This window comes from Macrosteles quadrilineatus, unplaced genomic scaffold, assembly GCF_028750875.1.
Source record: "Macrosteles quadrilineatus isolate MER2022 unplaced genomic scaffold, UCM_ALF_1.0 Scaffold_4__1_contigs__length_99947679, whole genome shotgun sequence".
Classification (NCBI taxonomy): Eukaryota; Metazoa; Arthropoda; class Insecta; order Hemiptera; family Cicadellidae; genus Macrosteles; species Macrosteles quadrilineatus.
The window spans coordinates 46931042-46958374 of NW_026542597.1; the positions used below are offsets into that span (position 1 = coordinate 46931042).

The following is a 27333-nucleotide window of genomic DNA, read 5'->3' on the forward strand; positions in this document are numbered from 1 at the left end:
AAATTGATAGAATAACAAACAAATAAGTACAGATGAGGTATTTTTAACATTAGGTGTATGGATTGTTCCCTTTAGAAAGGAATTACGACCTTAAAGGGCAATTTATGAAATAATGGATAGTTTTGCGCAAGCTTTCTCGTCTTGACGTAAATTTTAAGTCTATGGTTTATGGGGGGTGAGACTTTGAGTTTTCTCAAAAGTTCATGGGTTTTTTGGGATTTATATATGGATTCCTATACTAACCTGTTAAACCAAAAATAAATATTATACGACATCATTTTAACAGATGAATATTGAGTAATTCAGGATATAGAACATGTCTTATATTGTCATACAATGAAAGCCTAATACTAACCTAATTAGGGGAGCGAGCTGGTCTAGTGGCTAGAGCGCGGGACTTCGGTCCCTGGTTCGATCCCCGCCAAATCACCAATGGATTTTATCTAAGTGATAGTGCCGCAACCCCTAGGTCTAGCCTGAAGTAATGTACAAAACAATCCCGGGCTCGTGCCTAGCGTCTTAGGACGAAAAATACAGCTGATATATTTTAGGGATTAAAGCTCTGTGTGATAATAAAACTGTATAAATACAAATGATATCAATATAACAACAGTAACAACATCTAAATGGATAAAAATCTTCACTGTGATTACTATGCCTAGTAGTACAAAACATCAACTAATTACTCTCGTCACAGAAGTCTATATTAATTTTATGAGGTGAAATACTCTTTGAAAGGATGTTTCATTTCTGCGTATTTCACAGTCTTTATTCGAAAGACATTTGAAAAGCTTTTTACGGAAACATTCCATCAGCATAAAAGTTCTCAGGATAAATCTGTGTTACCCTAAAACGCGTGCTTTAAACTTTATCCCTCCCCTTCTTTTCATACCCAATATTATCGGTTTATTTGGTTTTGTTTACTGTTTTTCATCATATATTTTCAGAAGCTGTAAAGATTTAAGTTTATTTTTATTTTCAGTTAATTATAGGCTTAACATAAAATTTCATAGTCTGTCGTACACGTGCTTCAATGTGTTTTACCACAGAAAAACTTTACTTAAAAAATACGTTTTGTAGATTGTTGTCAGTATTTGAATATTTGCATGGTAGTTGAATTAAGTATATGAAGTAAAATTGTATACATTTTATTTAATAAAGCACATGACGAGCTATGTAGTTGTGTTCGCAGAGACTAGAATACATAGTCTGTCTTCTCTGAATGTTAACTGAAGTGAACGAACAGTTAATTTAAAACCTTGTTTTTTTAAATTAAAAGTTCTATTGAATACAATAGGCCTATATACCGTATTTCCAACCGTATAACCCACTTTATATCGCATTACCTCTAATTACTAACATTAGGTGCACACTCCACTGGTACTAACCAACGGAATTATTTTCAGACTATGAATTTGGTTGTATTATTTTAATATTTGAAGTTTCTTTTTGCGGTCTTTGCCAATTGGTTTGCTTTAGTGCATGACGAAGAATGGTGGTTTGCCATTTCGTCTTTAAAAGCTTTTATTCTCTTAAACAGAACCCCGAAGACCTTTTTATCCAAGGATTCCATCAGCATAAAACTCCTAAAATCTAGGGAGGCCTAAAAGCACGCACTTGGGTTAAGTCCAAGGCATTTTAACATAAGAGCGTTATGGTATAAAATTGTGCTGTGAAGGAAAACAGTAAGCTACATATATTAGTTGTTTGAAGACTTCGACGATCATGAGTTGGCCTATATGTTATTTAGGGGATTGTTCTAGACACTTTCTATACTTATACAAAGCCTTAATTGCCTTATTTTAATTGACGATCAACTAATTGGTTAAATTTTGTGTAAGGGACGAGACTTAAATGAGTTTTTTTTACGATATGAGATTATGCATGGAAAAGTGTACTATATTTAAACCGACTTTCTGACCATCAGTAATAATTTTTTTTTTTACTTGTCTACCTTTGTTTGTGTTGTTCTATGGTTTTATGTTTTGCCGTAGTAGAGACGAGGACAATACTACAATTTCGACAGTAAACACAGTTAGTACCCTTGGTGCTATCTTTTTTAGCTGTTTTTGTGATAATCTTGATAAATGTTAGCTACGACATGTTGTGAAATCATTTTTACTAGTCGCGATAGAAAAGGCTACAATAATCATAAAATCATATACAGTACATGCCTTGTATACATGTAACTTTCGACAATTCTTAAACTTTTACAAATATTGTGTAACCACAAAATTCGCTAGGCTTTTCGTGGGATTGCTAATTAGCAACTGTTTAAACTATGAGAACCCATAAAGTTCTTTACCATGAATGATTTTACTACGACTAATTGACCATTATTAAACATACTTTAATATAGTAATAAACTCTATCTACAATTTTAATATTGTCTAAAGGGTTTGTCACTCTTCGTTAAGATATTCGAAAGAGATTACGGTAATAAAGAATTTCCTTGGAAGCTGGGCAGTGCTGTAAATGATGTTGACAGTTTATATTGACAGCTACCGCGTCGTTTTTAGAACGGGTTCCGTACATTAGACAATATATATTTAATGTACACGTTTAATAATTGTATATATTCACAATATATGTTTAGCTACATACATGAATGAAACATAAATATAATATAATATGAATATGAATATATTAAAGTATTAAAGTTTTTGTGTGGTGATAAAACTTAGGATATGTTTTTAAATTAGGCCTTATCGTAAATTGGACAAAATTTTATTTCGATGCATATTTTTCTATATTATAGTTACGATATTATGTTCATGTTTATGTCTGAGTAACTAATTCTGGCTATTAAACTGTACCTACACATACATATCGGAAACCTAGTTCAATACATATCAGGTACAACTGTATCTTTATGTAATTGCTATTTTATTGTTATATTATGCTTAACGTCCGCAATATATTTTTCTCTGTATTTTCAGTAAAAAACATTTTAACTTTACTTTAGATCAAATGGATCGTACGTTGACACTGAAGGAAACAAGGAAAAGTTCAAAACTATTTGTTTACTAGGAACCAAAGGGTCAGTGTAAGACTTTCCGGTCCTGTTGTTGCTGGAAGACAACCAAAGGCTTCCGGTGCTTTGTGTTCTGTTGACAACTTTTTACAGGAAACCTTTCTACAACTTTGTACCAGGGTTGACTGACCAGACAAGACAGCCTCTTCCCCAACACCACTTTGAAAATTTAGTTAATTGTGCGATAAGTTTACTCAAATAAATGGAGAGACTATTGTTATAAATCGTATTTGTAGTCGTACGTAGTATTCCAAACCCTCTGGAAAGAATCCATATGCACATAATTTGTTTTTCGTTGGAACAAATACATTTCACCGTATTATAAACACGAGCACTTCTTGTCCAACTCTGTCGCTTTTTTAATTTTACGTATATTAAATGTTTGGTGTTTATTTTGACTTCCAAAAAAGCTATTATGGTAATATATTTTTATTCATTTTTACAAAGTAGGCCTACCTTGGCTTTTGAATTAAGTACTTGTTTACACAACAAATCAAATCAAATACCTTTGATATAAAAGTTTATATGTTATACATTTTTTGCAGCTCTGCTTGGTAATTAAAATATTGCATTGAAAACTCGTTTCCTAGAAAAATTGTGGTTTCTTTAATTCAACGATACAGTTTTGTAAGTTTGTATTGACTACTATATTACATTTTTTGTAATAATTTAAAGAATAGTCATTTTTACAATTTTGATATTAGTTTTACTTTTGTTTTCTTGACATATAAAATAGCAATAAACTATAAAAATATAATAGAAACACATTTCGTGCAAATGTTTGGCGTTTGGGACAGACGACGGAGGTTTAATGAAATTCCAGAACGCATGTTTACAGCGTTAGTTTTCATCTAGGGATAGTTTGGAGCCAACCATCAATGTCGTTTGTAAGTCATTACAACATTTGAGACTTGTCTTTTAAATAAAATAGTTTAACGTTGGTTTATCTATAAAAGATACATTTTGTGAGTTCCGCTATTACAATATTAGATAATCATCAAAATATAAGTTATATAAATTATATAATATAATCTTAAAATCTTTATAAATTAAATATAAAGTTCTTGTCAGGCTCCTTTCTTCACTTCGTAATGAAGTTTGCACAAGAACGTTTGATGAAACAGCAGGCCAGGATTATGAGAAAATAATAAAGATATAAAACCCAGGAAGGATTGATGAGATTTTTAATAATTGTTGATGACCTGATATTCACACATAACCAAACTGTATGACATTTTACGGCTAAAATGCTATCGGAAACTATTATACATATACTAGGAATTTCAACTGTTTAAATTTTAACTGTCATTGGTTTTTCATCTCTTAGTATTTTTGATTAACGTTTTAGTTTATTTATTTTTTTTTTTTTGGATGTTCCTTCTGCTGTGTAGTGTTTCGTAGGCTTCTTCTCACAGCAGATTAAGTTCTTCCTTTGATATAAATATTTGATAAATATTTTTGTTCAAAGTAATTGACTTCTTTCAAGACTTTTATAAATTTATAATTGGTTTATTTTATACAATTACTTAGTTTGGATATTTTTTCTTCAACGATAAAATAATATCACCAATACTGGAAACTATTACTACCGTACTAAAAATATTACTTACGGGTTACCAAGTCACGTAATTAATTGATATTCATATTTTTTGTCAATTATTCAACTATATTGAATGTGACGGTATTTTATTCATTTTCGTCGGAGTTTTAAACATTGATTTCAGATATTTAGTTAAGTGAATTATTAATTTGATAGAGATTTTTTATTTTTTCAATACTATTAGTAATGTATCTTCTAAAAACATCAAATAATATCACATCCGTGTATTGTTTAGATATTTTTTGACAATCAAAACTAACTTGAGATCAAGAAGAAAAAAACACATTTGCTATCACCAATCATGCTATCTATATGAACTCCAGTAAAGTTGAACCACCACTGACAATTAGTTTGTTGAATTATATTATTAATACAATCCCACAGCTGTAACACCCTATAACAGTGTTGCATGTGTTAAACAACAGCCCCTGTCAGTCAACGCCCTTGTACATGTCCGCCCAGTGCTGTCACAGCTACATGGTTCAAACCATGTCGTGTTATGTAGCATAGAACAACTGTTGCAATAATATGATGTTTGTAATGCATCACCACTTATGAAAGTAATTTTAATTTCATCTTGATTATTTTTGTCCTTTTTGTTGAAACTTCATAAATATTTATTATGCTGCTCCTGCAATGTGTTATTGAGAGGTCTCGGGTGGCGTCACGCGTAATGATAAATAGAAAATGATTGCTTAAAAAAATCAAATACAAAAAACGATCAGCTGATTCTTGATTCTTTGTAGTGTTTGGGTAGTATTGTGATCCCCGCTTTCGAATAACTTACACTTCATCCTAATTTACACCTCTAAAATGTCATGGTTGCATAGAAAAATGATTTAAATGTTGATTGAATTCTCGTTTAGATTTCAATAGAACGGAGTTTTGTACCTATAATGTCTCGCTACACAGCCTAATCATGTTTATTGTCGGAACCTGGGCTGTGACAAGAGATAAGGCACATGCTGGTCTCGTATAGACATGTGTTACTCACATTGTGGGATTTTGTTGACATAAACTGTAGAATTTTCATAAAATAAATATTTTTTACCGTGAAACATTTTTACTGTGTCTAGCCTAATTTGTAAAATATTGAAGTATAAGTTTAATGAACCAATAATAAAGGGTTTTTAGTAATAACATTATATGTTTTGGCAATTTCTCTTCCGATTTGAAAAACATGGTGGACATGTCTTTGATATATGATGAATATAATACTGCAAAAAGTATGAGAGGGTATTTGTATTAGGAATCTAAATTTGCGAACTTTATTTAGAATTATTTAGTAATATTTTAAAGATAGTAAGAAAAATAAGTACTCAAGTGAAACTTGCAACTACTACATATCAGGATTTTACTTTTTGCTAAGCGAAAATGCTGTAATATTGTAGCTGTGTACGTTCTAAAGTTTTGCTTTTATTCAATGAGGTTGAAAGCAGTTTAGTCTGTCAAAAAGCAGTAAAATGTTTTTTGGCGAATCCATTAAACAGTCATAAAAATGTTGATGAAATAAGATTCAAATACATTTCGTCAACGCAAATAACTCAGTCTACTTGGCAGACATTTGAAAAGCTTTTTATGAAAACATTCCATCAGCATAAAAGTTCTCAGGGAAAATCTGTTATTGGTTAAAACGTGCGCATTAAATTTTACCCACTCCCCTTTCCTTTTTTACTACCTATTAAATATTTATCTAAAATTATGTTTTACTTCTTCAAGATCTTCGACAGAAGTGGGTTTTCGTAATATTTTATTTTTGTAATTACTGTTTTAGTTTAGTGATAATAATTTTGTCTACTTCATTTATTGTTATGCCTAAACATGGCTTTTTTAATTAATGGCTAAAAACTAGTTACTTTCTCCCCCTATACCATAGTATATGTAGAAAGTATTGTTTTCGTCAAAATTTTCGAGTTTGAGTTTTGAGTGGATATATTCGTTTTGGGTCCCCCTGGACCCAAAAAAGTGGTTTTCGAAGTGATGTCTGTGTGTGTGTGTGTGTGTGTGTGTCTGTGTGTCTGTGTGTCTGGATGTGTACAGAGCTAGAGACTACACCTGTGGTCCGATTTCGATGAAATTTGGTATGTAGGTTCTAATCCATGGTATCTCCAGGCGTTTTTTTCATTTTTTGAAATTTTGATTTTTAATGGGGTTTTTCCCATAAAAAACCGGAAAAATCGGATTTTCTCAAAAATGGCCCTAACGATTTTGATAAAAATTTAGTATGTTGTAGCCCTTTAAATTCTGAACAAAATGGTACAAATCCCATTTCTGTAAAAATTACGGTTCAAAAGTTATGGTAAATTATGTTATTTTCCCATAAAAACCCCATAAAATAACGAAAAAATAGGATTTTAGACAAAAATCCGGTTTTGATTTAACATTGTATGTTATGGTCCTTACAATTGTGATAGTTTTTTTTCATTTTTTAGAAATTTTTATTTTTAATGGGGATTTTCCCATAAAACCCCATAAAATAACGGAAAAATAGGATTTCCCCAAAAATGGCCTGAACAATTTTGATAAAAATTTAGTATATTATAGTCCTTTATATTCTGAAGAAAATTGTACAAATTCCATTTCTGTAAAAATTATGATTCAAAAGTTATTGTAAATTATGTTATTTTCCCATAAAAACCCCATAAAATAACGGAAAATCAGATTTTTCCAAAATTGGCTCGAACGGTTTTGATAAAAATTTAGTATGTTATAGTCCTTTAAATTCTGAAGAAAATTGTACAAATCCCATTTCCGTATATTTACTCCCACCGCTTACTTACGATAAAGGTTGTTGACAAGCTTATGGGAGAAAGTATGTGTCAGAATGCTAATACCGTTTATTTTTTGTTGTTTTCCATCAAGTGGTGGGTTGTCGATTCTTAATTCTTAATTTCAATTTTCCCAACGATTGTTTTACTAACGTTACCAGAAACAATATTCCACGCACAACACTTTTTCTAAAAAATTATTTTTTTTAATTTAAGTTTAAAACAGCCTTTGAGAAGGTTAGGTTATTTTTACGTTTAAAACAATACTTTTAAATCATACAGTTGTTCAAAAATAAGTGTCAAAACTGCAACACAGTAAAACAGATGAGCTAATACATCACTTTAAAAAAATTTTGTAAGAATAAAATTGGTAAGATTTTCAATATGCCACACAATTTTGTTTCAACAATGTTAGAAAGCTAAAATTTCGCAAAAAAAATTCAAAAACTACTAGATAAATTGTGTAAAGTTTTAAATCTGTTGGTGTATAAACGGAACCCCACCGTGGGTTTATTGCCCCCACCCTGTGTATTGCGTAATACATTTCGAATTAAGGGTGTAAATATTCAATTTTATGTTTAAATAATTTCCAAATCTTTATTTGCAACTAATGACCCAATTTTGCAAGATTCGTTGCTCAAAAGAAACATCACAAGAACAGCAAATTATGAGAAGATAACTGAGATATAAAGACCCAGGAAGGATTGATGAGATTTTTAATAACTGCTGATGACCTGCACTGATGTACAGGCTCATCCCACCACAGATGGGTTTGGCCATTTTATATTTGGATCTGTTCCTAAAGAAAAAAAACTTTCATGTTTTTTCATCTCTTAGTATTTTTGATTACATACCATTTAATGTTTATACCTACGATATAATAATATGTTAAAAAATGTTTTTGTTTAGATTTAAAGTGTTCGATTTTTATTCACCATTATACTTTACTTGTCCCTTAATAAGTTTGGGTTCCGGCTATGTAGGTGATCAGTTATTGTTGATCCGATAACAACAATTTTAAAACATAATGTGGTATGTATGATAAGCATCAACAAATGACGTCACTGGCCTGAATCTTATTCCAAGTATACACGTATTATCATCGTTTGGAATTTATATTTTTAACCTTTTTACAGCTCCATTAAAATATTACTACAAACATTTAATGTTTACTTTCCTGTTGGTGACGTCATTGTGCGTGTGATGTCATTGATCCATACCGTTACTGTTTTAATATCCGTGATTGGTAGTATATTGGGTGCATGTAAAAATGTGACGCTAGTAGGTAGTCCACAATGTCCCAGAATCATTGTAAACAGATTTCCTTCTGTTTAAGAAACTTGTTATTTGGAGGATTTCACCATCAAAAATAAGTTACTTTTAGCTGTCTCTTATTGTTAGTTGTTAGACCATACCAATCCTCCACAACATAACTTCTCCTATGCACATATCTTTGTAATTTTGAGCAATCGCCATAAAATGAATTCCTTTAACAAACAAAATGTGAACAGAAGTAGAAAATTATTGTTTAATTTTTATCATCCTGAAAAACTGTCATGAATTTAAGAGCAATGAAGGATTGTTGGAAAACTTGGTTAACTGGAACGGTCCAGTTCCCCATAGTGATTATGTTCTGTTTAAGTATAATAGAAACTGGATTAAGATATTCACGGATAGATAAATTGACAACCACACTAAAATACCATAGTGCAAAGTTGAGTCAATGAAAAATGTTTACAAATTGTTGAATTGGATGAATTTGACAATAGCTCCGTAACTCCCACTTGACAACTGAATTAAATTAACCGCAGTTTTATTAGGGTTGTGTAATTAACACAGTGTGTATTGGGGCATCACTTTTTACCAGATATTTTGTTCATATATCCAAATATAATACCTGACACCGGATAGCAAAAGTGAACTAAAGTAAATATCCAATAGATAAAGCAATATTTTGCAACACTATAAACAAACAAAAAACCCCCAAAGTGTGATAATGTGTTATTGGACTAAGGATAGGGTTTAGAGTTTGTTTACATATGTTGACATTATACCCTTTACTCAATATTTTACTTATCAAATTGGATACAGTAGTTAATGGTTAGATGTGCTTGATGTACCGGTAGGTGGATACTTTGTAACGAAGAGTGTACAAATGATATTGCACAAGTTAAGTTGATCATGAATGGTCCTTTTAGAAATTGGATACACCCCAACTCCAGATCTTTAACGTTTATCTGCCACAGACATGTTCTGTGTTGAGGGTCAGGGTAGAATTGGACAACATCCAACGTACAATGCCACTCTGATTCTTAGTAATTTAATCATCAATAATAACCTGAAGCCATCATAACTTTTACTAACTTAATGGAGATGATTTAATGCACTTCAATTTTAATATGCCTGTAACAAGCACTATTTGGCTAGTTTTTTTAATTTTTTTTTTTGTTATATTTTGGAGCCACAATTTTAAAGATAATCGAGGTGTATTTTTGTGGCAAAAATGTGAAGCATTAAGATTAATAAATTGTACTGTATACATTAATCAAAAAGAATATTTGAACAAAAGGTGTTAAAAAAAGAACACAAATATATACATGAAAAAACTTGCACCCAGTTAACATGCTGAAATGAAATTCCCATTAGTTTGTGGTTATCCCAAAAGTTGTATTAAATTGTATATTTAACCGTACTTATTTTCTGTTATGTTTGTACCACAGCTTTTATGCTTTGATTAAGATCATATACAGTCATGTGTAAGCACGTTTAATAACAAGGCTTACTAGACTACACAGGGTGATTTTGTAATTTAAAGTTTGTTTTACTGGTAAATGTTATCAGTTGAGAATTTAATCACACAACTCAACTGAAGACTTGGATCGTAAAACGGGTCCTGGAATTTCATTTAAAGCGAGTTAGTAACCTCAAAATGTTTACACTACAGATGACTCAGTACTGACAAATAATTTGAAGACTCTGTTCTTACATCATAGCATTTTTTTTTTTTACACTTTAAGTAAGTAATTTTATTTAAATTATTTCAAATCTATTTTTGAGTAATTTAACTTCTTTTTTTTACTCCAGTTTCTAATACAATTAATTGTGTATCGTTGTAAATATGTCAATTTGTGTCTTTGTATGTATGCTTCAAGAGGTGACTGGAGCTTTTAGATAAATCCTGAAACTACTCTCACTACAAATATAAGTTATGTAGTTACTTCTTCTGTAGTAAAGACCAACAAGATTCTTGATAAATTTGAATGTTTTGTGAAACTTTTAAAATGTTTCTATAAAATATTTCCTAGCTTTTAAAACAAGCGCTTATTAAACAGTTAAAAGATTATGTTTACAAAAGGGAATACAAAAGCAATGCAGTACCCGGAGATAGCCCCTGATTATTTAACAAACAAAATTATGTCCTTTGGGAGGGCAAGCAAATAGTCCAGCTTAACCAGTAAGCACTAACAATTACAACAGACAACACAAATTATGCTTTCAGATATTTTTTATACACAAACCAAGAAAAAGTGTAATGACACTGGTAATGACCTATTTTTACACATTTAAGTACGGTAACCATAAACTTTCAAGAAATTTATCATGGTAAAACATGTATATCTAGCTTCTTTACCAAATACTCCAGAGGAATGAAAACAAATTTGTAAACATTACATGAGGTAAGAAGTATTTGAATAACCATTGCAAACAATGAAATATATTGTACAGGATTTTTTACTATAATGCAGATATGAGAATAGTTGGTTTCATCATGTAAATTCACTCTGGTTTTAACACAAACATATGGTATCTGGTAGCAGGAGGTTACTCAGCCAAACTGTCCAGAGGATAGATTTATTGGATAATCTTGGCACACATAAGTTTCCTTCCACCAGCAAATGGTGTGTGTTCTATTTTGTATACCCAAACTGGGTTCAAAATTAATGTGTTTCAAGGTATTATTCGGTTAAAATGTTAGAATTGTCTTTAAATAAACAAGTTAGCTATTTTTAATAATTTGTACTTCTGTGTGCTGAGATTATGTTTGTGACTTGCATATAACATATGTTTGTTGATATGCATACATATGTTGTTGCATATGTTTGTTAAGGTCGATTTGCATATATCAGTTACGGTACGTCACAGTTCACTAGTTCAGACATATCAGTCAAGTCACAGTCAACCAAAATATTATTTAATGGATTTTCTATTGCGCTATCTACAATCATCCATTGCAGTTCCTTCAGTCACTGTGCCGGCGTGCGTCAGTCAATTTCAGATTTCTTTTCACCGATATTTTGGGATTGTTCGGACACCTGACGTACGTGTTTGAGGTTAGAAAATAGTACTTTTTTAAATTAAATGATAAATGTTATAATAAACATATTAAATTATCGTGTTTATAATTTAAGTAATGTTTGTAATAATCAACAAGACAGACGATGACAATTTGATAGAATATTGTGTTTTAATAAACACTTTTGACTGTAACAACACTGTAAATAAAGTGACGGAAGAGTGACTGAAACCAACTGACTTACAGTATGTTGTCTGGGGAATTGCAGATGCAACTGGTACTGGACTGTAACGGAACTTTGACTGAACTGGTATGTGTGAATTGACCTTCAAACTATTTGTAAAACGATTTTGATAATTACGGTATGGTGTCATTACTGTTACACCAATGTAAACATTTATGAGTTATGGAATGGTTTATTTTACAATGAATTTGAGAAGAACAGTTTGTACATGGAACAAATTATCTTTCAGCTAGTTTTATTGATTCGTGAGATCTCCTATTGAAAAATGTACCTCCAACGACCAATATATTTGTCATAAACCAACTTCCACTTACAACAATCTATGCAAGTAGTATTACTCAACAAAATGGCTGTAAGCTATACTTTTGCATCAACTTGGGTCAAGAAGGCCGCTGCTACACTTTCCGTTATCTGTTGCGCTTCAGAGTGTAAGCCACGACTGGCAAGTAAAAAAATGAAAAATTAAAATGAAAAATGGATTTTGCCGCGATCTCGGCTTCTGCCTTTTTTTAACAACGATTATTATTACTGTGGTTTTAATTTTTTTTTATTATTTCTGTTAGCCATTTGGCTAATCGGCTATTCAGATAGCAGGAGTTTGGATAATTGGAGTTCTAGTGTAATTTCAAAATCTGTAAAACCCTTAAAACCTTTCAAAATATGTTTAACTACTTTATAAAAATTAATAACCATTCTTTTAACGGTAATAAACAAAACTAAATTAAGACAAAAGCAAAGATTTATTGGTAGAATATAACATTTAAGAAAATATACTTATATAAACAACAAGAATATAAATCTATAATAAATTAAGGCAAATTCACAAATTGACAATTCAACAAGCTTAACAGATCTGTTAGTTATAGCTAAAAGCCTTTAACAAATGTTATATTGACACAACCTCAATACACAGTTATGATTATATTTCTTGATTCATTACATCACAGTAATAATTGTGCAATTACAAGCAATAGCTTAGCAAAAGTGATTTATTACCTGAGTAGCCATATAAATTAACTAAAAAAAATAAAGTTGTAAATAGGAAACATTTTGATTCAATTTTTCAAGTGGCACTATAAGCTACACAATATTCTAATTTTAAATAATCTTACATGCAAAAAGGTAAAAAATGATAACTAGTTTTTGAAAATTTATAAAAGTTTCTTGTGTGAAAATTAAGTGGAATGTATTAATCAATAAGATATTATGAGTTATGTATAGTAGGGGTACCAACATTACAGCAAGTTTAATCTTGTCTTTAGTGTTAACTGAGTTTTAAATAAATAATACCAAAAAGCCACAACTGCAGACTAAAGTACAAACCGAAGGAGAAATCAATATGAAATGCATAGAACCTGAGTTGTATTGAGCAGAATTTAGTGGAAAATAAAACGCTAGTCTTTCAGTAATTTCAGATTGAATGGCACTTTTAACATACACTTCTAGTTCTTAGCAACCAGGCACTTCATATTTCTACAAAATGTATTGCTTTTGAAATTAACTTGTGATTTATGTCTATTAAAAATGTTCCACAATGATTGGGAATCATGTCTTTGTTTTCTCGCTCTTGTAAAAAAAAAAAAATCTATTGTATATTCACTACAACTACAAATATTTGAAAGGTTAACAATACTTCACGTCCTACAGTCTTTCATTTTATAATAATTGTATCATTGTTTTCATACCAAAATACTGTTTTAGCAAAATTAATATATTAATACACGCATAAAAAATTAAAAGTACCCAGTTGTTCTCAATAGTTAGTTGAAAACGTCGTCATAAACAAATTATTATGTTTAAGTATATTTTAAGTAACTTTGTAAATTTTTAACTACAACTATAAAGTTTTAAAGATACTTGCCTAGCTAATGTGTAAATAAAATACATTTTTGTTGCATATTTAACATTAAAACTATAACGCATACCAAACTTAAAAAAAAACATACATATTTATAAGTCACAGCAGCTATTTCCTTGGAAATATTTAAAAATCTTTTTCCTTTAAGCAGTTAATTGTCTAGATTTATGTCTGAGCCATTTTAGTAAAAATGTATGTTTTGCTTCATATGTATGATTGCTTCATGCTTGTATGATTTCAAATGTATTAGTGCTGAATGGATACTTTTGCTGAGAGGACCATAGAGACGGTCCAGATTAATTAGAGCACAAATGTTTTAAGTTTAAACAGGAAACCATTAACCATTAGACCCATATGAGTTGTTATCCCTAACATGCTTTGAACACATTGTGCAGTAGAGTATCACTAGCAGGGCACCTTTAAGAGACAAGTGCTAGCAGCACTTTCTTGTAGTCACCAGATGTATCCCCCTGCAAACATTTACAATTTAGATTTAGAATATATTTTAAAGTAAAATCAACAATTTAAAAAAAAACTCTTTTAAAATATCAATGTCTTTAGAGTAGAAACATCACAGAAGACGAAGATGATGTCTCCGCGACCTGATCACGAATTGACGATATTACCTTGAGTTATTCTTGATTGAAAATCTTAGGTTGGCTCACTTTTAGTTATATAATACAATTTTATTTTTTTATTTTGACCAAAGACTGACATGGTGTCTATGGGCCATAGGAGTAAATAATGAGAAAAGTTTGTATTTTCCTTAGAATAAATCTTCATCTGGCACAGTTTTTTTCCAAAAAGTAAGATTTGTAATTAGAATATTGAAAGTATTTTTTAGATTTAGAATATATTTTAAAGTAAAATCAACAATTTAAAAAAAAACTCTTTTAAAATATCAATGTCTTTAGAGTAGAAACATCACAGAAGACGAAGATGATGTCTCCGCGACCTGATCTCGAATTGACGATATTACCTTGAGTTATTCTTGATTGAAAATCTTAGGTTGGCTCACTTTTAGTTATATAATACAATTTTATTTTTTTATTTTGACCAAAGACTGACATGGTGTCTATGGGCCATAGGAGTAAATAATGAGAAAAGTTTGTATTTTCCTTAGAATAAATCTTCATCTGGCACAGTTTTTTTCCAAAAAGTAAGATTTGTAATTAGAATATTGAAAGTATTTTTTAGATTTAGAATATATTTTAAAGTAAAATCAACAATTTAAAAAAAAACTCTTTTAAAATATCAATGTCTTTAGAGTAGAAACATCACAGAAGACGAAGATGATGTCTCCACGACCGTGGGAGATGATCTCGAATTGACGATATTACCTTGAGTTATTCTTGATTGAAAATCTTAGGTTGGCTCACTTTTAGTTATATAATACAATTTTATTTTTTTATTTTGACCAAAGACTGACATGGTGTCTATGGGCCATAGGAGTAAATAATGAGAAAAGTTTGTATTTTCCTTAGAATAAATCTTCATCTGGCACAGTTTTTTTCCAAAAAGTAAGATTTGTAATTAGAATATTGAAAGTATTTTTCTTAATGCCATTAATTTTAGAGAAAATTAGTGAGTAATTCCTGCCTGACAAAACGAGAGTACACATGTCTATAATAAAGATGGATAAAGAAGAATATGAAAGTTTTTTGTCTTTAGAACCTATTCTGTAGCAAATTTAAGCTCTTAAGAAAGTCAACAGTAATTACTACAAAAATGTTCTGTACTTACGGAAATGAAGCTCTCCAGTGTTTTGCCGTACTTTTCCTCAAAAGCGCGTTTGATGTCCCCGAGGTCAATCTCAGAGCGAGAGACGATGATGCGTATCAATGTCTTATCCTTGGTGCCTACTCCAGCCATTGAGTCATGCAGCCTTTCAGCAAAGAATCCAACCTTGCTCTTCACACACCTTGCTGTATAAAACCAGTGACAACTCTTGAGTGGACAAAAACACTAGAACTTCATTTCTAACTCAACAATGCAAGGAAAGTAAATGAGATGTTAAAGAATGAGGTCAACTCAAAGGATTGAATACTGTTCACTGACAACGGTTTAGCCATTGAGAACAGACATTAAGTATGTCTAGCAAATGTAAGAAGAAAAAGATTGTGGGGGGATATTGCTAGGAACTTTCCCACAAGTGATAGTCTGTTATTGATCCCCAAGAATCACATCACTAACCACAGCTCTCTTGGTAAACCATGACTCACAAAGAATTGAAAATGTTTTTTGTCCGTCACAGTAGAAGAGTGGACTGTAGGTCCAAACTGTTGACAGGATAAATAAATGAACTGTCAGTTGTCTATTTAGGCAGTTATATCTATATATTAATGGATATTTGACATTCTTCACAAGACCAATAAATTATAGTGTGAAAGAAGGAAACTGTAGTCATAATTATCTATCTATTATATTATTAAAGTGATACAATCAAATTTTATGTAAAAGGTTAAGGTGTAGCTTAGAGTGTGTAGATTTGCCGAAAAGTATTGATATATGGACGAATTTCCTAAGGGCTCTGCCCCACAGGCTGATTTGCAAAGGGCTACGCCTGGCATGCTTCCAATGATTAAATGATTTAATTTAATTTAGTTAATGAAACAGCTGGTCAGTACAATAAACTGGTGTTTGTTTATTTACTCGAAAAAGATATTTTTGAAGCTTTATGTAGATTGAGGAGGGTTATGTTTGGTTTTAAAGTGAGGTTGTATACGTTTTGTAAACTATTGCTTAAAGTTTCAATTTTTAATTGATATAAGCTACATGTGAGGAGGCTTGACAAAAATTGAAGAATTATGGTAAACATGTCATTCATGAAGCATCAATATGAAGCAATTGATGCTATTGCTACACTAAGGCATGTTGTCATATTCTTATGGATCTATTAACATCAAAAGCAGGGGTTTGAAAGTAAGTAGTTTTACACTTTTAAATCAGTTTATATATTTTCAAATTAAATCATAGTGTTGCTGTATTTTAAAACACACATCAGCACCACTGTAATAGCTCTCTAGGTCACATTTTCTTCCCGTTGCAAAGCACGGGTGTTCTGTATTTAATTAATCATTACTATATTTATCATCATAATTATTGTTCAATTAGTGGTAGCTTATTTCCAAACCAAATCTGTATTTTTAAATCTCATTTCAATTTCATTAAGTATTGTTGTATCAAATGTTAGACTCTCACTCACACAAGCCTACATAAAACACACACACTATCTCGGCTGTGTTGCGCGATGCAGGACGAATCCTATTGGTTAAAAAATGTGGCGTGATATGGACATGGATAAATTTGCGGCACCCCTCTAAGAAACATTGAGGTAGCGTCCCTTCCCCCTCCAAAAATAATGTTCAGTTGAAATGTAACTCTCCTCGGCTGAATACGTGCATTGCGCCGTATTTCGTTAGTCTTTCTCTATTTATAAACGTTTACCGCTAAAACCGCTTCTCGGACTCTCTACTGCTCTTTTATCGTTCTTCACGAACAATTAATAAAACTTTCTTGACGTTAAACTATGTAAAAGGTGTTTTTTTTAATAAGTTATCGCTGCCGCCGCTAAGCAGTTTCCGTCCGCCGCGTCTTCGTCGCGAGTACCAGGAACTTGTGTCAAGTGCCAACTTTAGTGGATTAGGATTACTGGATTCCCCACAAGTGATCCCCAAAAGTGTGCACACTTCCCTCATCTCTACTCAATCTACAAGTTGGCTACCCTCTTCCCAAGACGTCGTCTTCCGCCATCCACTCACGGCTTCCACCCATGTGCCACCTCTACTCTCTAGTGTTTCTTGTTACTCTTCACCCTTGGATTATTGGTGAGTCATATATTACCCTCTTTACGCCCCAACGGGTATAGCAGCCTTTTAAACATTACATTATTGAAACAATATTACAGCTGTCTCATAGCGATTCATAGACTTGCCTCAATTGAAACCCTTCCACAGGGAAAAAGATGTTGAACAAACTACCTAATAGTATTAAATCAATTATAGCAACTTTTGAACATAAAAAAAGGAAGTTACAAAATTGCTCATTGATGAAATGTACTAATATTATGATTTTTTTTATGTTTTGTTTGTATAATTTCTGAGCATTTTGTTTTGGTCGTGTAATGGAGGGTAGGCTAGGCAAGCTAGGTTGATGACCTGGGGTCAGGCCTTGCTACCTCGGAAGCGTGCTGGAGGTGTTTTTGTAAACACTGAGGGCTTGCACTCAGTAGCTATCGGGTTCAATAAATAGGCCCCCTGAGGTAGAGCAAGTGGTCAGTCGGCCAGGGCAGGGTGGCCAGAGGTGTTGAGTGAGTACTGGTTGCTCTTAGGGTTAGGCCCTTTAGCTGGGAGTTTTGTAAGGGGAAGTACTATTTAAAAGGGGGTTAAGAGTTAAAGAGGGAGTCGTGTGTTTTGTTGGATTTAAATAAGGGGATTTGGTTTAGATTTTTTGATTGGTAATACAGTACGTGCAATTGCCGTTTCATTTTTGGGGATATTATATTCAGAGTTCTAACTGCCTCCAGGACTTTTCAAAATATCCACCCATCAGTTGGTTTGTTGTTAATTGTTGTGTAGAAATAGTTGATTACCTTGGAATAATAAAGGTTTTTGTTATTATAATAGAGCTACGTCTTGACTTATTATTTCTGGGGAAATCAACCCTTAATACCCAAGTATTCTCATACGATAAATTATTAAAGCTCAGAGCAACGCCCTTATGTGACAATAGCCTAAGCAATAGAGAGGGTCTAGGTATTGTGTTCTTCACAGTTGTTATGCACTTTGATTGTTTATGACTATCTCACCCGTTTCCCAGCTCTGCTGGTTTTTGGAACATTTTGTGAAAATAAGTTGTTGACTATAAAGGGATGAGTGAGTTAAGCCAACCAAATATCTACTGATTAATAATTCTTTGCCTAAAAACATGACATAAAATAAAATTTATTTTAGTGTCAGAGGATTGCTAGGAAAGGTAGAGAAGATAGTTACAGAAAACATTCAACTGCAAGATGAGATGAGCTGATAGTTACACCTACCAATAGCAAGTAGGCCTTTCTGTATGCTGCCTGAGAACTCTTCCTTGATAGCCTTCTCAATGTCATTTCCAGAGAGTTTCTCATACTCTAGGAATGTCTCTCTCAGTTGCTGATAACTGTTGGTCACCAGAATGCGGTTGAACACTGACTCGTCAGTCCCCCACTTCATCTTTTCACCTATAAGGACAAGGGAAGTTTGACAATAAGCAGCCGTATCTTGCAAACGTCAATTAGCCTAAATCAAATTCCAGTTAAAATATATTGAACACTTCAGGGAGCACACGTTGGTGGAACAGACTGAAGCACACTATTTTGGTCATGACTGGAGGGGGAAATCCGGACGACACTCCAGGGGGGGGGGGGTGGTGAGCCATAAAACTGCAGTGGTGAGGAGTTACTTCCAAATTAATCAGCAATAAAAACTGTAAAAGTTAAATACTTGTAAGCTAATATTTATTTACCTTTACCATCTTGTTTTTTTACAATTTAATATTATTAATATGGACCGGTAGCCTACTTTTTATTTTTATTTTTAAGGTATTTAAAAGCTAAAAGGAAAGAAAAGCTGATCCAAGGACAACTTTATTCTAATGACAGACCACCTGTATATATACAATGTAAACCTTATGTACCAATAAAATATTTTTCATTCGCTAACACTTTTTTAGGACACTCTTTTCCCTAACATTCCTTAATATTTTTTTAGACTAATGCTGATGTGATCAAAAAGACTAATGAGCTCATTTTTATCTTTCAAGAATCAAGAACAATGCGCCAATAAAATACTTGGCCAATGCCAATGCGTGTGGTGGGTAGAAATCCATTGTGATAACTGAAAACCGTCACATTGATTAATATAACCTTAAAATATTTTGTAATATGGGCCTATTATAGAACAAAATTTATAAACTAGGAACATTACCTGCAGCAAACAAAGCTTCAGCATCAGCCTTAGCCTGTTCATGGTTTACGTTGGGATCTTCAGACCGATTTGCCTGCAACAAACACAATCTTATCTCTTTTTACGGAAAATGTTCAAATACACTATATTACAGTAGAACCTCTTTAATCCAAACTAATTGGGACGGGGGGTAGTTTTGGATTACAGAACATATTGGTGTTTTTACATAATAGCTAAAACGTGGCTAAAATGGATCATAATTGTTAACGGGATTTAATACAGTAGTAAACAATACTGTACATTACAATAGAAACAATTACAGAGTGTATATCAATAAATACAGTATACAATAAAGAACTACTGTACTGTGTATGGAGTACAGCAATGAGGCGTTTGGATTGTTGGACGTTCGGAGTACGGGGGTTTGGATTAAAGAGGTTTTACTGTATTCATGATTTTAATTTTGAATTATGAATAGTAGGGTAAAAAAACAACATAGAATTCTGAAAAACATGTCATCCTTGTTTAGTTAACTCACCTTTGAATGTGCTATTGGTTCATTAGTTTGATCTTCTGGTTTGAAAGTCGAGATTTCTTTGATTTTCTTTGTCGGGATTTGTCAATGCTTTGAGGCACAGTTTCAAGGTTTACAATCGGCTTAAGGTAATTATAATGTTATTGACTCAGCTGGCACAACCCATTGAACACATTACGAATGGGGTGAGTAGCGCTGCCTCCCCACTCCTCAGTACAGCCGCGCTGACTTCAACGGAGCTCCGGCGTGTCCCCTCCTTAATGTTTAATCCTCCTAGCTTTAGACTGATTTTAAAAGATTGTTTAGATATTTGAATAACTACCTGACAAAGTGAGACGCAGAGCCGTTTGAAGTGGCCAGATGTATCTCCTACTAAATCCTTCTCTAATGTTGTATTGAACACTGTAAAAACATGGAAAATTGTCATTAAAAACACAAATCAGCTACTGTTGTGTAGGTAATCAAACTATGAAGAGCATATGAGCTAAAACATATAAATGCTTTCTAAAATAAAATGTAATTCCAAGCTCAACTACCTACAGAAATTAACTAAAAATAAATTAAGTTTATGTTTACCACAAGTCTTCCTTTAAAATTACGGCGTATTTTATCTTATTTAGTGAATGAGCGCTCTTAGTAGTGATAAAATATATTAGTATATTGCTTTATTTGAGTTAGCTGACAGTGAAAATTTAAAATAATCAATTTAAACCACAATTGTTTGCCACACAAATATAGTAATGTTTAATATCTTGGACCAACAGACAGCTTATGTATAGTGGACTGTGATCAAATAGTAGTACACTCAACTCCCGATTATCTGTAATCGGCAGCTGGCGTAGCCAGGATTTCAGTTCGGTTCAGGGGGGGGGGCCTCCAGGGGGTTTGGGGGGTATGGAATACCTGCCAAGCAAAAGGGGGGTGCAGAGAAATAATTCCAAATTTGGGCTTCAACTAGAGCAATTTAAGGCCATTTTACATATCCGGGAAGCCTCAACCCAACTGTTTCCCGGTTTATCGGGAGTTAAATGTAGGCTAGGTATAAATTATAAGTTCAGTCCCCAACCATTCATGATTAAAAATATGTCTGCCCGAGAGCGTGTGTCCATTATTTTTCATCAAAGCTGAATTGGCTGATGGCTAATTAAATCTCTAACATAGAATGCAGATTGGTTGTATGTATGAACTTTATCTGAATCTTGATCTAAATAAAGAAAAAAGTACAGTAGTAATTTAATTCAAAAGGAGTAAAATATGTAGAAGAGAATTTTCATAGACTATCACTTTTCAATATTATAATATGATGGCTTAGAAGACGCTAATAAACAACCCAAAAAAAAACAACCTTATAAAATAGGCTACTTAAATTCAAATAAATAAAACTAACTTTTTTCATAAAACGCAGATATAGTTTTGATCCCATAGTTACTCAGGGTACAAAGGATTTCTATAATAGCTTCCTCATCAGTTCCAACGCCTGCCACGGCGTTATGAAGCTCTTTCGCGTAGAATGACGGAAGAGGGGTCATCAATGCAACAATCACATCTTCAAACTTTCCACTCAACTCACTCTTCAAGTCGGATAACAAGTCCTACAAACAAAATAACATTACAATAACAAATCCATATTAATTAATTCAAGTAACTTGTGAAAGTAGTAACATCTTCACAGAATAAGAAACAATTTAACAGATTTCGATAGGCCTATAAGGAAAGGAACAACTGGGGATCAACAAAATATCTGTTGGCATGATGATAGAAACCTACAAGGAATTTGAAGTTTCTTTTATGAAGGCATTTTGGGTGGTACTGTCAATTTAAACTTGCCACATGAAAAAGATCATCTTGATTTTATTATGAGAATTTGATTGATAAAAACTACCACACAGTCAGTTTTTCTACATTCATAAGATCCTAGTTAATCACTTTTATAATTTTCCCAATGACTAATGATGATGCAGGCTGAATCACAGGATATTAGTCATGATGGGTACATGAGTCAGGTTTAGTTCAATGTTTATGTCAACAAGAAGAGTGCTGATATTTCTCTAATCAGTAAAATTAAAGAATCATTTTCTGCTTTATCTAACTTGATTGATAACCCTCAATAGTGCAATGTGTATTGCAAACAGATTTTACAAAAAAATTCTTTAGATTAAATTTGCAGTTATTGGCCTATGAACATATAGGCATTAAACTATAACAGTTATATAGGCCTAAGGCTTACTTCATACTTCATACTTCTTTTCTTCATCTTTGACCAGCAGTTGCTGGATAGATTGAGTCGATACTAACTAACTAATAATTAGAACTATGCAGTCCATCGTCACAAAGAAAAATAAAAACTTAAACTTGAATTTACTGTTTGAATATTTACAGATTGGCGGCAGGATTTATGGTTTTTTGACCTCTTCAAAAAATTCTTCAATAGAGAAGAGAGGTGTTTTTTCAGCCATTTTTCAATTGTTCGCTTAAACTTGCGGGGATCAAGATCCTTGGTACTAGCTGGCAATGCATTATATAGTTTCATTGCTAGTATCGGGAAACAGTTTTTCTTCTTACTTAGCCTACAGAATGGCACATCGAGTTGGTCTTTACCTCTGGTGTTGTAGGAGTGTTGTTCTGCTCGTTTCGTAAGGGACAAGTTGTTCTCTTTAATGTAGGTCAAACTGAGCAAGATATACTGACTATAAATAGTCAGTATACCCAGTTTGCTGAAAATAGGCCTACTATGTTCTAGGTACTCAGCAGAATCGATCAGCCTTACAGTTTTTTTCTGCATGAACTATATTTCTAATGGTTTCTTTTTCTCCCATACCCTAAACATACCTTTCCAAAAAGTGTTTTGTAGGCATCCACAATCTCAAGACGCTGCACAATCCCTCGATGAGCCAAAATTTCAATAATTGCCTTTTCATCAGTCCCAAGCCCTTTCATAGCTTTACGCAATGCAGTTGCATCAGCATTGGCATCGAATGGGTTAGCAGGGTAAACAGTTGGAGTACACTAAAATTAAATGTTACAGAATATTAGTTAACAAGGTACAAGATAAAAATAAGGAAACAAAACACCGCTTATCAACTAAACTTATTTTGACCTTATGAAGGCTTAGGGCCTATAATCTGGAGGGCAAAACTGGTGTAGGCATCTGGTTTTATTACACAGGGTTTTATTGTACCAGAGGGCCTACAGTAGAGACAATGGGCATAGGGTATATAATAGAAGTAAAGTTAACTAAACAACAATAGAAGTGTGATCATTGGCCATTCTGTTTGATTGGTGTAAATTGGTCTGGTAGTACAGTACCTAAGTTACCAGCAGAAGTAAAACCCCGGAGGGATTTTAGCGAATACCATTTTAACTTAATTCCTCCTCAGACCCAGCAATGGGGGTGATCATATCTTTTTATTTAGACTATGTCACCTATTTCGTAAAAATATTTCCCCATGATAGAAATGTATCCCCAATTTTGGAGAGTGGAGTGTATTGTACAGAACGCCGGCCGAAACTTGATGATAAATTATATATTTCCCGAGTTAAAACGGAAATTCAGGTAAGAATTAGTGCGTACCTTTATTGCTGTTCCCTTCACTCACGTATCATAACTCAATAAATTCACAAATAACAATAATTACAATGGTATTGTTTGAAAGTACCGAGCAGCCAGTATAACCTCACTTTCAGGCCAGCTGAAGATGCAGTTACAGTCGCGTCAAAAGTAATACCTAGACCTTCAAATTTTCTCTCCGCTCACGATCTCTCCACTCACGTGATCGGAGAGAAAAACGTGAGCGAAGAGAATGTTTTGTGACCAAATAACTTCTTTAGAGAGATTTGTTGTCATGATTATAGTTATAAACTTTTACTTAAAACTATAAATTTTACTATTTTTCTTTTTTTTTCTATATTTTTAAGGGGGGGGGGGGGGGAACGTGAGCGAGGGGAAAAAATTTATGACATCCTGAAAGAAAATTGTATAATTTTAACAAAAAATGTTAGAATTAAGCTCAGCCATCTTTGTTTTCTTATTAAGGGATATATTTCTTTTGATTTAATAAATAAATGATTGTAAAAAAAAAATAATCCCCAAATTTTCCTTGAATTTGAGAACGACCCGTCAGATACCTACTTAAGTTACCTCCTCCATATCGGAGGGCAACCCAAGAAATCATTGATTTGAATGTAGTAGTAGGCTGGTCAGATATCCAGTACCAGTAGCCTACCTCAAATTTAAGTTATTAATGTGAACACAGAAAGTTTAGTCCAACAGCTTCTAACTTAAGTAATTTAGTTTAGGATAGGGACAGATTATCTATAGGCCTATGCTATAGGCGAGCTTTTTTAAGTTATTATTTAACCTACTGTAATGTGAACACGGAAATAGGCTCGTCCAAGTTAACATCTGAAAGTTTAGCCCAACAGTTTCTTACCTAGGCGGTAATTATTCCGACGTCGTGACTAAACTTAAGTCGCAAATTTCACGCCGAATCCGAAAATGACATTTTTATTTTTCGGAAAAAACCAGAAATTACCGAAAAAAACAAAAAACGGAAAATCTTTTTTTTACTCAAAATACGTCATGTGGGTACTCAAAATATGCGAAATATTGTGTAGATTTAGAATATGCAATAATCTTATGGATCCGATGAAAAACACCGGAGAAAAAAACAGAAAAATCGGTTAGGGTAGGTAAAGTTGGAAAATTAAAAAAAAAAAATATATAAGTTCGCGCTCAATGAAATTGTATAAATTATAGGCCTATAAATATTTGAAAATAGCCACTTTGTTCTAAATTTTATGAGGATTACAAATATATAATAACATAAGGAAGTAGATTTGCAAATAAATAAGATAATAAAAAACAGATTTCAGTACATAGCGTTTAGAATGCATAGCCTAACCATAGCTAGGAATCTGGCTGATAATTTACATCAATATCACTACCTACTTCTTCAGGATCATCAACCAGCCCTTCAAAATACCTTAAATCTTCTTATAATGCACCACGTATATCACTACTTTTGATTTTTAACACTAAAACAATGATAAACGTAATAAAACACATCAGTCATCGGTCCGAGGATAACCAAGCTGTTTACAAATACGCACGTCAGCTGTCTGCTACAATATTTTTGGAACTAAAATGAATAGCGCTTAGAGACAGACCTCCGGAGAAAGCTCTGAATCTGTAAAATAAAACGATACCTAACTCGATCCAGTTCAATCCGATTTTGTCAGTCATAGAGCCTTCGCCGTAAACAGTGTTTGTGAGTCGCTGCAGCGACACAAAACACTACACAAAGTGTGTTATGTGTCGCTGCAGCGACAAATAACACTCGGAGGGTTATACATTGTACATTTTAACAGCGATATCTTTAGTAAATTTAATGGTAGACCTAATTATTCCGACGTCGTGACTAGTCGCAAAAGTGAAAATTTTTTTCCCACAATGACCTAAATTTCACGCCGAATCCGAAAATGACATTTTTATTTTTCGGAAAAGACCGGAGATTAAGTTAGGCTACCGAAAAAACCGAAAAAAATTTTACCCAAAAACTGTCATGTGGGTAGGCCTAAACAGCAATAGGCAGATCTTCAGTAGGCCTACCCAATAGTCACCATTAACTTAGCTGTGAAAAATAATGGTATAACATTTGGATTCAGGAGGTCAAAACCTATAAAGTAAGGTAGCCTGTCAAAATTAAAAATTCATTTTAACAATCTTTTTCAAAGTAGGTTTAGCCTCACTTTATTATGCCTACCTATAACTTACATCTGGTAAAAACATTGTAAAGATTAGGGCCTAATGCTTATAGCCTAAACTTTATAACCTAGTAAGTATTACTTACCATCTTAGATTAGGCCTATCTCTTGATTGGAAGGTAAAAGTTTTGAATTTAAAGCAGTTGGATGGTCTATATATTGACTAGCCTACCTCTGTAGCCAGACTTTACTTATTAGGCCTACCTACTTCTTGTGAATTAATTAATTTTCTAAGATCAGCCTACAATAACTGCAAAGGTTTCTAAGTAGGCTATGACACATTTACTATAGAGTTGGAAATATCGATGATCTCATCAATTACAAAAAAAGTAAACTCAATTTCACTCACCTTGAATGGATAGTACTGTTGAGCGGACATGGTTGAAGTGTAAACTTAAATTAAATACTGATCTCTACGAATATATTATCTTCACAATAATTGAATAACCACAATTTTGAGAACAGGAAGCAACAGAAACAGACGTTTGACACGGTACTAACTAAATGCCAGAGCACTAACTAAGAGCAGCAGCAGAGACTTTGCCTTCCTTATTTATTTATAGTCCATTAACCTAATCATCTTTATCTTTCTTTAAATAAATGTTCAACTTCTTATTCTTCTTCACTCTGTATAGAATAGAAATATAACCAGGAGAATGGCTAAGAACCACCACTGAGCTATGTTAGCTAATTGCTTATAGCACGGCCGCCTTATGCTTAGTTAGCTACAAAGAAAAATGTTCAATGCTCGATTGCTTTTTCTCACTGGCTTTGTTTTTGGTGCCACGAAAATTAATTTTCCTACAGTTACCTAACAATGTACATGTTCTCTCACTGATTTAAGAAAGCAAAGTGGCCAATTCGCTCATCAGTGAGACAATGTTAACATTGTCTCACTCTAATTACTTTGTCTCACTCCAGATTTGCAACGTGAAGGCACGAAATAGTGAGCGCGTAACATCCAGGCAACGTCGTATGCGCGCGAAATACGTTGGCAGCACTGGCTGTAAATCAGCTGGTCAGCTGTTGTACTGTTGTATTTGTCACTTCACATTAAATGTTATACAGGGTGAGTTTTAATTGTCCCCCCCCCCCAACTTTTTTCTACATTTTTTCAAATATCAATCCCAGACCACTTCCAAACATTGTTGGGTAGTAAGTACTTCATTTTGACAAGGTGGTCATTTCCGGCCGCCATCTTGGATCCGCCATATTGGATGCAAAATTTTTTTTTCAAATGTAAAGGTGGGGTTGTGACCCATTATTTCGAACTACATTTTTACCTTGATTACAATGCC

General features: G+C 32.9%; 1 protein-coding gene across 2 annotated transcripts; it reads right to left on the reverse strand.

Moving 5' to 3' along the window:
* Nucleotides 1–12661: 12661 nt before the first annotated feature.
* LOC128991869 (annexin B9) lies at nucleotides 12662–26560 on the reverse strand. 2 transcript variants are annotated; one of them, XM_054415111.1, is made up of 8 exons: nucleotides 26385–26560; nucleotides 23102–23278; nucleotides 21660–21864; nucleotides 20595–20674; nucleotides 19759–19831; nucleotides 18837–19013; nucleotides 15542–15723; nucleotides 12662–14268 (listed from the first exon to the last, which is right to left on the reverse strand). In XM_054415111.1, exons 1-8 carry the CDS (start codon nucleotides 26412–26414, stop codon nucleotides 14218–14220), a joined length of 975 nt encoding a protein of 324 aa, XP_054271086.1. In that variant the 5' UTR covers nucleotides 26415–26560; the 3' UTR covers nucleotides 12662–14217. The 2 variants fall into 2 exon arrangements, with proteins under 2 accessions (XP_054271086.1, XP_054271087.1); XM_054415112.1 differs by lacking the exon at nucleotides 26385–26560 and adding an exon at nucleotides 26122–26313.
* Nucleotides 26561–27333: the final 773 nt, after the last annotated feature.

Bases quoted from the DNA above. Each gene is read 5' to 3' on its own strand.
- LOC128991869 (XM_054415111.1), bottom strand. From the start codon at position 26,414: ATGTCCGCTCAACAGTACTATCCATTCAAG. The intron at 20,675-21,659 runs GTTAGTTTTATT...ATGTTTTTACAG, and splicing joins ATCTGCGTTTTATGAAAAAA to TGTTCAATACAACATTAGAG. The intron at 15,724-18,836 runs GTAGGTGTAACT...GGTTTTATACAG, and splicing joins GAAAGGCCTACTTGCTATTG to CAAGGTGTGTGAAGAGCAAG.